This window comes from Cebus imitator, unplaced genomic scaffold, assembly GCF_001604975.1.
Source record: "Cebus imitator isolate Cc_AM_T3 unplaced genomic scaffold, Cebus_imitator-1.0 Scaffold350, whole genome shotgun sequence".
In the NCBI taxonomy this organism is placed as follows: Eukaryota; Metazoa; Chordata; class Mammalia; order Primates; family Cebidae; genus Cebus; species Cebus imitator.
The window spans coordinates 2,087,764-2,106,367 of record NW_016107665.1 but is presented as its reverse complement, the minus strand read 5'-3'; the positions used below and the strand labels follow the sequence as shown (position 1 = coordinate 2,106,367).

At 40.6% G+C, this 18,604-nt stretch overlaps 1 protein-coding gene across 1 annotated transcript in view; it reads right to left on the bottom strand.

Moving 5' to 3' along the window:
• Positions 1-18,604, bottom strand: part of RAB8B (RAB8B, member RAS oncogene family) — an 81,275-nt gene that overhangs the window by 11,998 nt on the left and 50,673 nt on the right. The window contains exons 2-5 of the mRNA XM_017506212.2: positions 12,714-12,774; positions 7,920-7,980; positions 1,641-1,718; positions 494-583 (exon numbers count right to left, since the gene is read on the bottom strand). Coding sequence (XP_017361701.2) covers positions 494-583; positions 1,641-1,718; positions 7,920-7,980; positions 12,714-12,774 — 290 coding nt within the window. The remainder of the gene's footprint in view (positions 1-493; positions 584-1,640; positions 1,719-7,919; positions 7,981-12,713; positions 12,775-18,604) is intronic.

The following is an 18,604-nucleotide window of genomic DNA, read 5'->3' as shown; positions in this document are numbered from 1 at the left end:
ATCCATAGCCTCATCCGTTACAAGGAATTTATCCATAAAACCTAAAACTAATGTGTAGTAAAATATTCTTAAGGAAAAAAATGAATTGGAAAACGATTACTGTTTAAACGTCACTTATCCTATAACTATTTTTTTTTTTCAAAAAGAATGAATTACTTTAACTTCAAAAATGGGCATTTTCACACAAATCTGGAAGAAAGAGCATGAACTCTAAGCTGCAGGAATCTAAGAAAGGACCAATTTGTATCTCCCAGAAAACATTAGCAAATTCTTTAGGAATGAGTCATGACCAAGCAGTATAGGGAGCTGGATCTCGAATACTAATTCACACCATTCAAGTATGGATTACATCTCTTTGTTGTTGATATCCAATTTAAAAGGATTAAAACACAGACTAAAAAAAAAAAACTTAAATCAATAATTAAATAATATGAAGAAAAGAAATGCTTAATGTGAGTAGATTCCAACCTTTATCCATTCCATTCACATTTACCTTCTCCCCTCTTTCTTTTGACACTTGTCTTTTGTCATTCATATCACATTTGTTACCCAGGATCATTCTTTCAACATCGGAAGAGGCATGCTGCAGGGAGAAAATAGCATGCTATAAAAACAGCCTGAGAAAAACCCGTTACTTAATAGACAAATCCGACCTGTCAGAAACACATGAATTTAATAAGACAAATAATCTTTCACTCACACAGGCCTAATTCAGAGAAAAGTTTAAAGATGGGAGGAGGGGCAAAGCTATAGCACAAGAGCCCTCACAGAGCCTGTGCAAGCCTTCTTCCCGAGGTCTGGAAAGAAGGTCGAACAAACACAAATAAAGCTCATGGTGATCTAATGACAAAATTTCCAAATATTTGTTTGGATCAAAGAAGTACAAAAACTGGGTACTGAGTGAACCAGTGGAGAAGGTATTCTGGATTCTGAACTATTTAAAAAAGAAATTCATGTAGGTTAATAGAAACGTGTACAAAATTATTTCAGAGTCAAATTTCTTTCTTAACTGACAAAGACATTAAAAAAATCTTAATACCAATTATCCTGGAATTAAAACAATTTCAAACATCCAAGATGGAGAAAATGTCAGAAGGGCAAAAAGTTGCCAGTTAGTAAAGAGATACTGTTGCTAAACAGCATGGTGTGATAGAGGCTGGGAACCAGATGTTTTAATCCTGATTTTTTAGAGACTGGGCTTCTCCATGCTGAATGTTGGTCAGGCTGGTCTCAAACTCCTGACCTCAGGTGATCCACCAGCCCCGGCCTCCCAAAGTGCTGGGATTACAGGCGAGAGCCACTAAGCCTGGCCGGTTCTCCGTTTTAAAGGCTGTATGAGCACAGGCAAATAACTCCTTTCTGGTCCCAGTTTCTTCATGTGTAAAATGTGATCTAGGATTAAACTGTTTCCCATATCTGGCCAAAGCTTAAAATCTTGTGGCATTACTTCTCTGTCCCTCTGCCTCCCAGTAGTAACATTGGTAGCACCAGAGATTTATGGCGCTCTTCAGAGAGAGAGGTGTCCAACTTGCCCATGGCCTGCTTCTACGCAGCTGAGCTGCCTTGCAGAGACAGAGGAACCTTTTACAAGCACCCAGCAGGACTCTTGTCCAATGTCACCATTCTCTTTCTGCACATACCTCTTCAATGTTTCTGATCCAATTTTTAATATTGTCAAAGGATTTTTCATTTGTGATGTCATAGACCAGCATAATGCCCTAGAAAGGGGAAAAATGTTTATTTAGTACTTTATATATTTATAGTATATAATGTCAATGTACTCCTACCCTCCAGAAACCTTTTGTTTGTCCATTTTTTTTTTTTTTTTTTTTTTTTTTTTTTTTTTTTTTTTGAGACGGAGTTTCGCTCTCGTTGCCCAGGCTGGAGTGCAATGGCGCGATCTCGGCTCACCGCAACCTCCGCCTCCTGGGTTCAGGCAATTCTCTTGCCTCAGCCTCCTGAGTAGCTGGGATTACAGGCATGCGCCACCACGCCCAGCTGATTTTTTTTTTTTGTATTTTTAGTAGAGACGGGGTTTCACCATGTTGACCAGGATGGTCTCGATCTCTTGACCTCGTGATCCACCCGCCTCGGCCTCCCAAAGTGCTGGGATTACAGGCGTGAGCCACCGCGCCCGGCTTGTTTGTCCATTTTTTTGCCTTTAAAAAAGGGTTCAGCCGGGCGCAGCGGCTCATGCCTATAATCCCAGCACTTTCAGAGGCCAAGGCAGGAGAATCACCTGAGGTCAAGAGTTTGAGACCAGCCTGACCAACATGGAGACACCCTGTCTCTACTAAAAATACAAAATACAAAATTAGCCAGGTGTGGTGGTGCATGCCTGTAATCCCAGCTACTAGGGAGCCCGAGGCAGGACAATCGCTTGAACCCAGAAGGCAGATCTCACTGTGAGCCAAAATCTCACCATTGTACTCCAGCCTGGGCAACAAGAGTGAAACTCCATCTCAAAAAAAAAAAAAAAAGGAAGAAAGAAAGAAAGAAAAAATGGGTTCATAATAAATTTGAAAAGTACACAGAAACCAAAATCAATAAATAGATTATTCCATTGATCTCACCATGTAAATAAAAAGCCGGTTAACATTTTCACTGTTAACCTTTAATGAATTAGTGATTGTGGTAAAGGTGATACACCCTTTTTACCTAACATGATAACAATCAGCACCAATTGAAGCTGAGTCAAAACAGAGATAACATTGAAAGTAAGAGTTAATCACTTCCATTGTGCACTTGTTTATCCCAAGAAGAAACTACCTCGCTTTTTACTCTTCTCCTAAGACTGAGACCACACTGCTTCAAATTTATTTTTTATATAGGCTGATCGAAATATCACTGTTTAAGTACATCACAGACACTTAAAATCTTATACTGCTTTAATGTAAGGCATTCATGTCATATTTTTAAAGACCCCATGTCTGGTATTTCTAAAAGCTTTACCTTCCAAATGTTTCAACTAACATCGTGTATGCTAACTATTCCAAAATCTATATCCCCAGACCACACTTCTGTACTAAATACTAGATCTACTCACCTTTCCATCCACTACACAAATATTTAGTGAGCACCTACTGTGCACCTGATACTATACTAGATGCTACTAGCAGTGAGCAAGATAGAAAAGGTCTCTTCCTCTTGTAGATGCCGACAATGAGCCAATACCTATACAATTAATTATAATTTTGAAAATTGCTATGAAGATACATGGGGAGCTCATATGCTAGGGGTGTAATTGAATCTGGTGGAGGGGCTAGAGTGAGCAGTGGAGGCTTCCCTGAGGAAATGACATTAAAGCCAAAGCCTGGGAACTTAGTAGACTTAAACTAGGCAAAGGGCTAGGAGCTGGGGTGAAGAGGGGAAGTCCAGGTACCCAGTAAATAGCAGAAATATCGTAAATCTTTTGCTGATGTTGAACCAGAGACCACTGGATTGAGTGAAAGAAAGTCAGCTTGGTAAGGCTGGACAGATCTAATGGGCAGAGGGCACAGGATGAGGCCAAAGGGCTAGGCTGGGGCCAAAGGTACTTGAGAGACCACTGCCTAGACACTGGCCAACAGATATTCCCTGTGGTCACAGCAAACTCAACAAAGTAAAAGCATGAGGATGTCTCATCTCCTCTGAATCTTCTATTTGTCCTTGTATTACCATTTTGGTCAAAGTAACCCTGTCAGCCAACCCAAGCAAATGTGGGAGTTATCTTCTCTATAGCCAATCAGTAACTAAGTCCTGGAGACCCAATCACTTAAATATTCCAGAATCTTACCTACAACACATATGGCCTTATTCAGATTCTCACAAATTAGTCTTTACCTGGATTCCTGTCATCTTTAATTGATCTCCCTTATTAATTTTATTCTTTTAATTTCTTTCTTTTTTTTAGAGTCGAGGTCTTGCTATGTTGCCCAGGTTGGCCTCAAACTTCTGAACTCAAGCAGTCCTCCCACCTCTGCCTCCCGAGCTGCTGAGATTATGGGCATGGGTCGCTACATCCAGCTTTCCTGCTTTCATTCCTTTTTTTTTTTTTTTTTGAGACGAAGTCTCACTCTGTCGCCCAGGCTGGAGTGCAGTGGTGAGATCTTGGCTCATTGCAACCCTTGCCTCCCAGGTTCAAGCAATTCTCTACCTCAGCCTACCAAGTAGCCAGTATTACAGGTGCGCACCACCATGCCTGGCTAATTTTTTGTATTTTTAGTAGAGACCGGGTTCACTGCAGCCTCCACCTCCCAGGTTCAAGTGATTCTCCTGCCTCAGCCTCCCGAGTAGACCGGTTCACCATGCTAGCCAGGCTGCTCTCGAACTCCCGACCTCATGATCTACCAACCTTAGTCTCCCAAAGTGTTGGGATTACAGGTGTGAGCCACCGTACCCGGCCCCTGTTTTCATTCTTAATGTCCTCTAATCCACTTTCCATAAGGGCACAAGAATTATCGCTTCATTGATCAAAATCCTTTAGCACCTCTCCATTACCCTCAGAATTAAATTAAAATTCCTTAGTATGATAGGGGAAGTCCTTCCAGGTCTGGCTTCCAACTTGGTAAGTAAATATAAAATATCAATATAAATAAATATAAATCATATAAAACACACATATACACATAGAAAGGAATACAGGAAATAAAACATTAACAGAATATATCTCTCAGAGTGGTGGGATTTTAGATGATTTCTTGGGATTTTCAAAGTTTTCTACAGTATATGTATCATTTTGCAACCAGAAAATCATACATATCTTTTAAATGACAAACAACTCCTCTATCCTCCCTCCTTCCAGCTCAGATACAAATGTTTCACTTTGGCTACATGCTATAAAAGTGATGTTACAATTGTCTCAATGTAAATAATTTTATTTTAAAAAGGTCAGGCCAGGTGCAGTGGCTCATGCTTGTAATCCCATTGCTTTGGGAGGCCGAGGCGGGCCTATCACCTGAGGTCAGGAGTTCAAGACCAGCCTGGCCAACATGGTGAAACCCCATCTCTACTAAAAATACAAAATTAGCTGAGTGAGGTGGTGTATGGCTGTAATCCCAGCTACTCGGGAGGCTGAGGCAGGAGAATCACTTGAACCTGGGAGGTGGAGGCTGCAGTGAACCAAGATCATGCCATTGCACTCCAGCCCGAGTAACAAGAGCAAAACTGTCTCAAAAAAAAAAAAAAAAAAGTCAAAGTAGAGAACTATACATTTTAAAATGGTTAAAATGGTAAATGTTCTCTTATTTATATTTTACCACAATAAAAACAAATCAAAGTGAATTCTGCATAATTCCTGATGCAATGTATTTGGCTGCCTACAATACCAAATAACTGCCCTAATTCTACCATCCTTTTGACTGTATGAACAACCCAGATTATTTATATGCCATGTCATCATGAAGTTTCATTTTACTGGTTAGCACAGAAAGTATGAACATGGTGTGGTGTTATGAGCACAAGCTCTAGAGTCTGAGGCTTTTAACTCAGGCTCCCCCACATATTAACTGGGAGATCCTGGAGACTTTATTTTATTCCTCTCAGTCTCCATGTCCTCATTTACAGAACGAAGACAATACTTCTTCCATGCCAGATCATTTTGAAGATCTACTGAGATACTTGTAAACTACTTCACTTAGAGCCTGGGACATAGCTTGGACTCAATAAATGGCAGCTATTATTAATGTGTATCGTCAGTTTCAATAGCAGAAAACATTCACCTATTTTCTTATGTTTTTAAGCTCATTGATATTAAGAATCAGTCAGAAATACAAATTCAAGTGTAACAGTTAAAACTTTATATATTTAGAATATATCCACAAGAAGAATTGCTTCCTAAGAATCCAGAAGATGGTGTTGGTCTATGAGAAATTTTAATAATGTAATGATATGATCCTGTTTTCCCCCAAATCCCAACTGTCCATCAGGATCACTGCTATGTCTATGAATGTTGTGGCTGTGTTTGAAATGCCACGGTGACAGACTCCAGCATAGTGCTGGTCAACATGCCACATATCTGAACCAACCAACTAAACCTGCCATAACCACCACTTGCTGAAAACTGGGGGCGCCACAACCCATTGGAATAGATGACTTGAGAGATCCGAGACTCGGGCAGAGCAGGATTCCCTGGAGATTTATCGAAGATGCTTTCTAAGTGTAAAATTTCCCACTGACTCGCCCTTCACCAAGCATTTTTTGAGCCTTTACTATGTGTCAGACACTGGCGTTGTACACAGCAGAACAAAGACAAAAAACCACTACCTTCAAAATGTAGAAGATGATACTATTTAGAATAGCAACAATTTCTAATTATCTGAAGTAATGTGGGGAAAGACTAGGCAGTAGATAAATTAAAAGATGATCCTCAAATCTAAATGTGTTATTTAATACATTTTCATGCCCTCTTTCTTCATACTATGAACTGGAGCCAGACATTCAAGCGCATCGTTTACTCCCATATTCTGAGTATGGCCCCTGCCCATCTTCAAGTGAAAATGAGCATGCAAATTGTGTCAGCATTTCATTCGCAGCATGCAAAAAACTGCTCAATAGAAAGGGACGTGTGTCTAAGATGTCTCTAAGCAGAATTACCTGTAAACTATTCCAAATCATCCCTGTTACGATGTTTTTTTAATTCCTAAAATTCCTTCCTGGGGGAAACAAACAAACAACAAACAAATGTCTTCCTGGCACATATAAGAAGCCCATTCCCATTGATTCCAGTCTAAGCAAAACAGATTGGCTGGCAGCTATTTGTATTAAAATGATGACCCTTCACAATCTTAAAAGTATTATAGGGTGGAGTGTGGGGAACAAATACACATAAAATGGTCAGTGGTACACTACAGCTTTAAAAAGGAATGCCTAATCTTTCTGTGGGGATGGGTTATGATGCAACGCAAACACTGGAGGGCGAGTGGTGGTGGAGGAGGAAGGGCAGCATGTCAGTGAGGATCTGTAGGTGCAGACCACATCTTCCTAGAGGTGTGGGGACAGCTATTACCCCTTCAGCTCTGTCACCCTAGCAGCACTCCCAGGAATACAAGAATCTTTTAAGCAATGAGTTGGGAATGATGGCAGCTGGTACCTATATCTACCAGGTTGGGGTTCATGATCTCGGTTGTTCAACCTTCAAAGACTCTCTGAGCATACTAGATTTCATCATAATTCAAAACTCTAACTTGCGCTTGGCTTAGGCCTAAACACCAGAGATAAAGCTGTGGTCTGGGCCTGGCATTCTAGACATGGTTCAGCATAGCTCGTGGAAGTAAGGCAGCTTCCAAGCTGCCTTACATAGCACTGTACTCACAGCATCACACTGCCCAGAGCCAAAAAGCAATAAAAGTGCATTGAATAGATGAAGCATCTTACGATAGAACATAGCAAGTGATGAAGTTATGACAGCAAGGAAAATGCCAGGATTCAGCAAAGAACTCGGTAGTCAAGATTCACCAGATTCTAAGCCTCAGGGTCACAGATCATTCTGCTGCTTTCTGGCTGGCTGGCAGAATGGTGGTCAGAGGGTGACAGAGAGATGGAGCCACAGCAGTGGATGTTGTGGAGGTGGTGACATAAGAGATAATGGCGGCAGGGCTGAATGACAAAAGACTATAACAAAGGAATACTTAGGCATAGGGGTTGTGGTTTGCTAAGATTGCCATAAGGTATTAATAAAAGGAAAAATAATAAAAATATACAATCACTTCAGAATGTGTGGAGGAGTTCTAGAACATCTACAAGTTAATCACCTGATTATTAGGATGAAGACCAATGGCAAGGTATACAGTTGCTAAACACAACCAAAAACTGTCTTCCCCATCACCAAATTTATTCTTCTCCATTGCACTAGACTCCAACTTGAATCCTATAATCTTGGCAAACAAACATTCATGTTTTACTTCCACCTGAAGAGTTACAACACCCTACAACACACTCACCATGGCTCCTCTGTAGTACGCTGTTGTGATTGTTCGGAATCTTTCCTGACCCGCTGTGTCCCTAAAATGTGAAACAAAGGAGAGTGGTTTTTAAAGTTATCACCAGCATCACTGAGGAGAGACCCTGCTGTAGGAGATGTAATTCTGGTCTGCTCAGGGTGAGTGGTCACAGGGGAAAGGAGAATGAGACACAAAGGGAGCCCACTGCATATCTGCGAGCTGGAGGCGGTGGTGGCCACAGGAGCCTGTCAAGAGCTCACAATGACTCGGGTGAAAAACCCAGACCTTGATAAATGCAGCAACAAAAAAATACACAGAAAAATCCTGGTAGGAACTGGTGTGTCATATTAGTCAAACACATGTGGGAGGGAATAGACAATAGTTCTAAATTCTTGGACTCCCCGAGGTAGTTATAATCCTTTTTGTAAGTGCTTAATGATTAAAGCACTTTGCTTTCTTGCCTGAATGTCTGATTTCTATAGAAAGCAAGCAATCGAGCTGGACTTATTATTACTGTGTACATTCTGCTCAGCAGAGCACAATAAAATAGATCTCCTCAAGAACTTTTTCAGCTATGGAGCCCATGATTTCATGGGGACCTGGAGTTCAACACATAAATCTTGACAATGTTTCTAAAGACTTTCATACATAAACAACATGTCAAAACTATATAAACCTTCATATATTTTTGCTTTTTAGCTGATAGGATACCATTAAAATGCATTCTAAAAAATACAATAGTTTCTGATTTCATTTATAGAAGCAATTCTATAAAGGATGTTACATTTCCTTGATACTTGAGAAAAGCAATATTCTCAAATTTGCCACTTCCAGCCAGAATTAATTCATTCCCTGTGCTACTAAGACAACATAAGTGCAGCAAGAAAGAGGCATTTGTGGAAATACATTAGAAATCTAGTACATACCAAACCATAATAAAAGATGAAGGCCCAAAGGAATATCATAAGTTAAAACAATAAATACCTTAACATAGACATATACCTTACAAAATACTTTCAAACTGCACTCATGTGATGTCTACCACAGCCCACCGGGGTGGGGGAGGGGGTTCTGTGTGCTACCAGCATCCAAGTTCTGCAGATGAGGAAACAGGCTCAGAGGATCTAGGCCCCAGCTCTGCCACTAAACAGCTCATACTTTTTTTTTTTTTTTTTTTAGATGGAGTCTCGCTCTGTCACCCAGGCTGGAGTGGAGTGGCGCCATCTTGGCTCACTGCAACTTCCACCTTCCGGGTTCAAGCGATTCTCCTGCCTCGGCCTCCTCAGTAGCTAGGACTATAGGCACCCATCACCATGCCTGGCTAATTTTTGTATTTTTAGTAGAGACAGGGTTTCACCATATTGGCCAGGATGGTCTCAATTTCTTGACCTCATGATCTGCCCACCTTGGACTCCCAAAGTGCTGGGATTACAGGCATGAGCCATGGTGCCCGGCCCAGCTCATACTCTTGAAGGAGACAAGCCTCTTAGGTCTCAGCTGTTCAGCTTCAGTCCAGGCCTCACAAAAAGCCATCTTATCCTGTCATTCTCTCTGATCAGGATTAGGTACAAGGGGCACTTGTTTGATACATAACTAACAAATCATGGGGAAATGGAAGCCAAGCACATTTGAGCAGACTAACCATATTTTCTCGATATGAACATACTGCTGACCTAGAACCAGCTTTATAGTAAGGATGGAAGAGAAACACTACTATGTTAAATGTAAGTTGTGAGGACTGAATGGAGAAAATTTTGTTGCTAAGGGTCATGACAGATAGTGCTATGATGTTGTGGCTTTTCTCTATTAAGTTAGAATTAGCTGATCACCCAGTCTCCTAGAAGCACTTACTGATCAGGACTACATAGCACAGAGTCAGAAATTCTCTGAGAAATCCAAGGAGGGGATCATGAGAAAAGACGTAATTTTTTAAATCTGTAAAATATTGGCTTCCTGTTCAATACTAATGGGTAGAAAGGGCAACGCATGGTAACCTTCACAACATTTTCTAATGAAGCACACTGGAAACCACTAGGAAGCCAACCACTATGTTCCAGGGCGGTTGAGTAGTTGTCCCAACTTCATTGCATGTGCCCTCAGGTGGACTTAATCACTCTCAGTCCCTTCTCTATAAGGAAGGGCTAGGGAATATTCTTCTATCCTAGTTCTGAGATTCAAAAAAGAAATCGAGCCTAAGGCAAAAGCTAATATGTATAACTTTACTCTCTAGCCCTGCCTCGTTCTTAGTGCTGAATTCTACGTTTTATCTACTGCTGTCATTATTACATATTAGATCAGCAAACATCACTAAAAACCTTCCAAAAGTTCCAAATCTATATGGCTCCATGCAAAGCGCTGAACTGAAAGAAATTAAACCAGCTTCTAGGAGGTTAAAAAAAAATCTAACAAGAGCCTCTGAGTTCAAGCCAAAAACATTCAACCTAGCAATCTGGAAGAACCATATTTTTTCACTGCAGTTGAACAAATGCTTCAGGAGTTTATGAACCAGAATTGGGTAATCATAAGATCTCTGCCTTGCATACTGCAACATGAGAGTTGGGAAACAGCCTAAGGACTGATAGTTTGTGTTCCTCCAACATTTATTTGTTGAAGCCTGATCCTCAATGTGATGGTATTTAGATAGGGGGCCTTTGGGGGGTAATTAGGTCATGAGAGTGGAGCCCCTGTGAAAGGGATTAGTGCCCTTCTAAGAGACACCAGAGAGATAACATCTCTCTGGACCATGTTAGGATACAGGTGAGACAGCTGTCTACAAACTAGGAAGCAAGCCTTCACTAGACACTGGGTCTGCTGGCACCCTCATCTTCCATTTCCTAACCTCCAGAACTGTGAGAAATAAATGTTTATTGTTTAAGACACCCAGTCTATGGTATTTTTATTATAGTAGCTGTGACAAGTATGATCCAATAAGAAACACATATAATAAGAAACATATTTGGTCTCTGCTTCCGGTTCTTGGAACACAAATCCTAAAATCCTCAGAATATCCAACAAAGTGATGAAGTTCTTTCTGTGTGCTAAAGAAGTAACTGGTGGCTGGGGCTCCTGTCCAGCCCCAGGATAGGAGGCTGGTTGCCAGGAGAACCAACCAAGGGATCAGCAGGCTGGAACTTTCAGTCCCACCACCCGATCTCTGGAGAAGGGAGAGGGGCTCAAGGTTAACCTAATCACCAATGGCCCACGATATAATCAATCATGGCTACATAATGAAACTTCCATAAAAATCCAAAAGGACTGGGTTTGGAGAGCTTCAGAATAGTGAGACACATGGAGGTGCTGGTTGTGCCTGGAGGGTGTTTGCCCCCTCCCACAAGGAAGAAAGTGTGTAAGTTCCTCACCCCTTCCCACATGCCTTGCCCTGTGCATCTCTTCCATCTGGCTGTTCATCTGTCTTCCTTGCAATATCCTTTATAATAAATGGGTAAACATGTTTCCCTGAGTTCTGTGAGCTGCTCTAGTAAGTTAATGAAATCAGAGGAGGAGATCATCAGAACCCCAGTTTATAGCCAGTTGGTCAGAAGTATAGGTGACAACCTACTACAGTTGAGTATTCCTAATCTGAAAATCCAAAATCTAAACTCCTAAATCCAAAACTTTTTGAGTGTCAACATGATGCCACAGTGGAAGATTCCATACCTGATCTTATGTGATGGGTCACAGTCAAAATGTAGGCATACAACACAGTTTATTTTAAAAGTTTTTATTAAAATATTGTATAAAGTTATGTTCAGCTTTACGTGTATTAGCTGCATATGAAACATAAATGAATTTTGTGTTTAGACTTGGGTCCCATCCCCAAGATATCTCATGATGCATATGCAAATACTCCAAAACGCAAGAAAATCCAAAATCTGAAACATTTCTGTTCCCAAGTATTTTGGATAAGGGATATTTAACTTGTACTTGCAACTGGCAGCTGAAGTGGGAATACTGTGGGACCCAGCCCTCAACCTGTGGGATCTGACACTATCTCTAGGTAGACCGTATCAAAGTTGACTTAAATTACAGGACACCCAGAGAGAAAAAGAAAATTTTTTAAAAAAGAAGAAAAAGTATAGGACACCCCAGTTGGCATCTGCTGGAGAATTACCTGGTGGTAGCAGGGAGAACCCCCTGACATCTGGTGTCAGAAGTACTTTGCTATGTATGAGAAAAAAAGTGTGTTTAAAAACATCTTACAGAGCAGCCTGAACTACGACATGATTTTCTCCCTTTTTTTCTCAGTCCAAAGGTCTTCATTTTTCTATTTAATAAGAAATATGCAAATAAATTATAAAACATCATAGCTGGAGGGGATCTCCAACGTCATCAATCCAACCAATTTACAAGTGAGAAAAAGGAGACCCTGAGAAGGAAAATAACCGGCCCAAAGCCCTCAGTTTGGAGGCCTTGTGGCTGGAACCTGGATCTGTACTTCCTGCCAAGGGTTCCTACGATATGACTACTTTGCCTTATCAGCTACAACAACTGTGATGAAGAAGTAATTTGTATTCTTTAGAATTTAGTTTCCTCCCCTCACAAATTACAGTTTTGGAAAAATTAGCTATCGGATCTCTTCTGGCTCCAACAGTTAGTACCCTCTCTCACCTTCCCAACTCTTGGTGGAGATATGTTTGAAGGATTCCTAATATTTACTTATTTCCCCTTGATTCTGTTAAAGGAAAGATGTTTTAGCTATCACAAGATGCCTGCAACTTAATACAATTCACATTTAATTCCTACTTTCAATTCCCAATTAAAGCAGAAACTCTGTGTGTGTGTGTGTTTACTTACCATATCTGAAGCTTAATTTTCTTTCCATCTAGTTCTATCGTTCTGATTTTAAAATCAATTCCTGCCAGAAAAACAAGGAAAGATATGTTAAGTTTCTTCAGATATAATCAACTCTCATTAGGAAGAGGACAAAGATTTCTATTGAAAAAAAGCTCTCCAACGCACTGGAAAATGTGAACACAGAGAGGGTGTGAATGGTATGTTTCCTCTGAATACAGGCTGGAGAAAGGAATGCTAATTACTCAGCAAAGAATTCCCACACATGTTAAATGCAACGTATTATATGCCTCATTATTCTGACACAAATGGATCACATCCTGCAAAGTTATATAATTTAGATAGATTGAGAACATGCCATATTTCCTATTTCCTGAAGTACATATAGACAATGCCTCCTACCTACTCCTACTCCTCACCCCCAGCCCTTCCCTAAAGGTGGCGATGGGACCTCTTTAAAATATTTTCCTCCATCTCCTTCCATTTTTTTCTTCAGATTCTGCAATTGACTAAGGAAAAAAAAAATCTGCCTATTTGACAGTAGGGGAGGGAAACCCTGCATATCATTTTATATAGTTAACAAGTATTTTATTTTATAATAATATTTTATATTAATTTTATATAATAAAAAAACATTTATTTTAATAAATGTTCCACACAGATTACTGGCTAGAGCTGAAACAGGCAGAATGGATTTTAGCCCTGGCTGTACTCTAGAATTGCCTGGTACTATGATCCGAATGTCCCCTCCAAAACTCACATTGAAATTAGATTGCCATTGTCGGACCTCAGAGATACTAAGTACTAAGAGGTAGAAGCTTTCAGAGGTGATTCATGTGGAGCCTGTAGGAAAGACTGTCCTTATCACAGGAGTGAGTTAGTTATCTTGAGAATAGATTTTTATAAGAGTCCTGCTCCTCCTACATTCTCTTCTGTATGAGTACACTTGCCCTTCCAGTCATTCAGCATGAAATAATGAAGCATGAAGGTCTTCACCAGATGCTGATGTCATATCCTTGGACTTCCTGACCTCCAGAACCATGAGCTAAATACATTCCTGTTTATTATAAACGACACAGTTTCAGGTACTGTCATAGCAGCAGAAAATGGACTGAGATCCCTGAAAAATGTTAAAAAGAATACTCATGATTAAGCCTGCTCCCTTCTCCAAATTCTGAGATTGTGAGTTAATTGGTCAAGGGTAGGACCTGGGCACTGGTAATTTTTAAAGTTTCCCAGATGATTCTAACCTGAAGCCAAAAGTTTTGGCTTTTGAAGGGCTTTGCCTTTTGAAGGGCTCTGGCACTTCAAAAGTTCAACCCCTCCCTCACTTATTTCCCCTCGCTATGGTAGCTCCAAACTTATTTATCAATTTCAGCTACAAAAAAACCACAAAGCCCTTGACAGATATCAGCAAGCTCCATCATATATCAGGAATAAGCTTTCAGAGACCAGTTACTGAATACAACTTCATTGCAATTTGCTAAATCCTCATCATCTGGCTACTCAGCTTTGTTTAGATTTTTCTATTCTTTTACATTCTATCCAGCAGGGGTTCCCAACCCCTGGGACACAGACCAGTACTGGGCTGCACAGCAGGAGATGAGTGGCAGACAAGCAAGCTTCATCTGTATTTACGGCCACTCCCCACTGCTTGCATTACCTCGTGAGCTCAGCCCCCTGTCAGATCAGCAGCAGCATTAGATCTCATAGGTGTGCAAACCCTACTGTGAACTGCGCATGCGGGGGATCTGGGTTATGCACTCTTTACAAGAATCTAACACCTAATGATCTGTCACTGTCTCCTATCACCCCCAGATAAGACCATCTTGTTGCAGGAAAACAAGCTCAGGGCTCCCACTGATTCTACACTGGTGAGTTATATAATTATTTCCTTATATATTACAATGTAATAATAACAGAAATAAAGTGCATAATAAATGTAATGTGTTTGAATCATTCCTAAACCATCCAAAGCCCCCACACCACCATCACTTCCAGTCCCTAGAGGAAAAACTGTCTTCCATGAAACTGGTCTCCCGGTGGCAAAAAGGTTGGGGACCACTGCTATACAGAACCCCTTAAAGTGGTTTCCAAAAAATTTCAGGAAAACATATAAATTATATATCCTCCAAATTGACTTAACCATTAACTCCAATTTTTTTTAGGTGGGGAGCATTCAACTGCTATGTTACTACGATATTTCTTCATGTAAACATTGAAAGCACCCCAAAAGGCTGCTTCCTAGCTCCAGCTTTATACAATGCATAGACATAAACCAACTGACTTTCCCCCTTTTTCTCTGTGTGGTACATTTCCCCCAGGGAGCCTTTTTAGGCACTCTTGTGAATCTTGAAATAGGCAACAATTACACCAAAGCCAATTTAGCAGAACACCTTCTCCATCATTATTTCCCCTCACTAATAACAATAAATTATTAATAAATATCAGGTTGGCACAAAAGTAATTGCAGTGTTTGCCACTACTTTTATAATTCAAAATATTTAAAAACAATGGTGAAAACCACAATTACTTTTGCACCAACCTAATACAATCTGATACCCAAAATTCCCAAGTTATCTGGCTCACATTTTCTCCTCTAAGGTACCTCCCTCAACATTTCAGGGTCTGTAAAGGTGACACAAAACCCTTTAACTCAGCATAAATATTACTGCTAGCATCTGACAAAATGGATGGTTGCCATCACTCATTTAAGACTTAATAGACATTGATTTATATTGATTTATGTTTTATATGCCTCCAAATCCAGTGTAACAAAGACCCTCTAGGAATCCTCCTCTATCTTTTACCTCTCTTTGGGCCTGGCATCAAGAACAGTGCCCAACACCTGGTAGGTACTCAATAAATGTTTCTTCAGATTAACATTTAAAAAGACATTCATGACTTTCCAAATCCTTAGAAACAGGACGTAGTACAATAGCAGTTACCAGGATCCGAAGAGAGGGGGAAAGGAATAGTTGTTTAATAGGTTTGGAGTTTCAGATTTGCAAGATGAAATAGTTCTAGAGATCAGGTGCACAACAGTGTGAACATGTGTAATGCTACTGAACCGTACACTTAAAAATGGTTAAGATTGCAACTTACATGTTTTTACCACAATAAAACATAAAAAATGATGACTTTCAAAATGCCTGTTGTATACCTGAATAAATAAATTAAAAGGCTGATGTCTAATATTTTACTACTTAATAGTTCATTCACTTTTTTTTTTGAGACACGGTCTCCTTCTGTTGCTAAGGCTCGAGTACAGTGGTGTGATCTCGGCTCACTGCAACCACCCCCTCCTGGGTTCAAGCAATTCTCCCACCTCCCACCTCAGCCTCCCAAATAGCTGGGATTACCGGTGTGCGGCACCAGACCCAGCTAAATTTGGTATTTTCAGTAGAGACAGGATTTCACCATGTTGACCAGGCTGGTCTCAAATTCCTGGCCTCATGTGATCCGCCTGCCTCAGCCTCCCAAAATGCTGGGATTACAGGCGTAAGCTAGGATGCCCAATCTTCATTCACATTTTAAAGAAAAGAAGAAAAGACGATGTACACCAGAATATTTGTTTCAATTAATATTTTCCTTATTCTGGCTTATTAAGATGGTAATTCCTGTTCTTTTAAGGTTGATTTTGCCTGTAATTGGAAGTCATGGGCAACTTTACCATCTTCACTCAACAATGCCAATTTGAGGCTTCTTAAATTCTCACTTACTCGCCATTCATCTAAAATACTTCAAAAACTTTCTACTGACTGAGACGTTTTCTTATTTGTTAGAAATATTACCTTTCAGTTATGTAAAGAAGTTCTACAAGATGTTGATACTTAGCCATCTTTTCACTACTCAAAGGTTTTCAATGTTTATAAAAGCTGTGAACTATGGCATTTAGCTTTTGCTTATGCTGCTGTCAAGGGCCAGTTGACAGACAAGTAAACAATGTCAAATTAGCACAACATGGAAAAAAAGGTAAGCGGGATCTAAAATAGGTAATAGTTTTAGAAAGTAAGAATTTCACTAAAAGTGGTAAAAATTCATTGAAAAGGCTCTGTCACTAACAACTTGTGAACAGGCTGCTTAACTGCTCTAAACCTATATTTCCTAATCCATAAAAAAAGGTCGACAGGATCTAATTAGATAAATTAGACGACGTGTGTGAATGTGCTCTGGGAACTCTGAAATTCCATATAAACCTAAGAGATTACACATTGAGTCTATAACCCTATAGCTCACAGCTCTTGCCACTTCATGCGTGGATTATTTGTAATAGCTTTCCAGGATACTGGGCCAACATCTCCCCCGGTCTAATTCCCCTACATGCCACTTCTAGAATAACTTGCAACAATCCCTGTAACAGTGTCACTACACTACTTAAGAAACTGTGGAGCCAACTTCCTCAGCCTAGTGATACAGCCTTTCCCACCAGATGTACCATTCCCCTGATACTGCAAACCTCAGAGTTTCTACAGATGAGGCCTTTTGCTTCTCTCAGGGGGCCCCACACCCCATTTCCTCCACTCCTGCATGACCACCTCACTTTGCAGCCTTCTCGGAGGATGCTAGTCTACCCACGTAGTTCTCTCTCTTTTCTCCTCAGCTCTCCACTCAGCCATGCCCATTCCCACCTCAAGGCCTGGCTTTTGCACAGTGATTTAATCCTGTTTTGGGGTTTTATTAACATAGTGCCCTGCAATTGCTCTCAAATCATGCAAAGACCCCATCCTCTCTTTGCCAGTTAGGTTGTGCACAGAAACATGAGTATAGTAACTCAGTACTGTAATCCCAGTACTTTGGGAGGCCAAGCTGGGCGGATCACGAGGTCAGGAGTTCAAGACCAGCCTGACCAACATGGTGAAACCCTGTCTCTACTAAAAATACAAAAATTAGCTAGGGTGGTGGTGGGTGCCTGTAATCCCAGCTACTGGGGAAGCTGAGGCAGGAGAATTGCTTGAACCCAGTAAATGGAGGTTGCACTGAGCTGAGACTGCACCACTGCACGCCAGCCTGAGCAACACAGGGGAACTCTGTCTCAAACAAACAAACAAACCAAAAACAATTTTAGAAATTTCTTAATATAGTATAGTAACAGTAGTTAAGATGCTGAGAAATCTTATCCCAATAAGAAAATAAAGGTACATTACAATTAACTTGACAATAATATCAGCAGTGGATTAACGTTCACGTTAAAATTTAAAATAACGATAATTTCCTGATGCTATTCCAGGGATTAAAAGAATAATTAGCTGTAAAATGATAATATAATTAGGATGCTTTCAGCTGCAAACAGCAGAAACCCCAAATCAAAATAGCTTAAGGTAATTTGTTGACTCATCTATAACAAGCCCAGTGGGTGAGCTGGGGTTCAGAGATGGCTCAATCTAGGGCTCCAGCTCATTTGTCTGCACCTCCCTGGGCTCTGCCCTCCAGGGAATATCAATTTCACACTCTTGACTGAGAGCAGTTCCTGACCACAATAGCAACACCAGAAGAAAAGAGATCATTTTCCTCTGCTTCTCAAAAGTAAGAGTGCCTTTCCCCAAAGTCTCCAACGATTTTTCCTTCATGTCTCATTTCTGGACTTATAACCATGGGAATGTCATGTTCTGGCAGGGTAAGGCTGAATTCCTGAACTAATCACTGCCACGGGAAATTACCAAGATTGGATTAATCTAAATCCCGTCTCTAAATTTAGATTAATCAAGGCCTATCCCTGGAGATGGGTCACTCCTAGAATCCATAGGGCTGCTAAAAATAGTAGAATAAAAAGGCTGTTAGGCCGGGCGCGGTGGCTCAAGCCTGTAATCCCAGCACTTTGGGAGGCCGAGGCGGGTGGATCACGAGGTCAAGAGATCGAGACCATCCTGGTCAACATGGTGAAACCCCGTCTC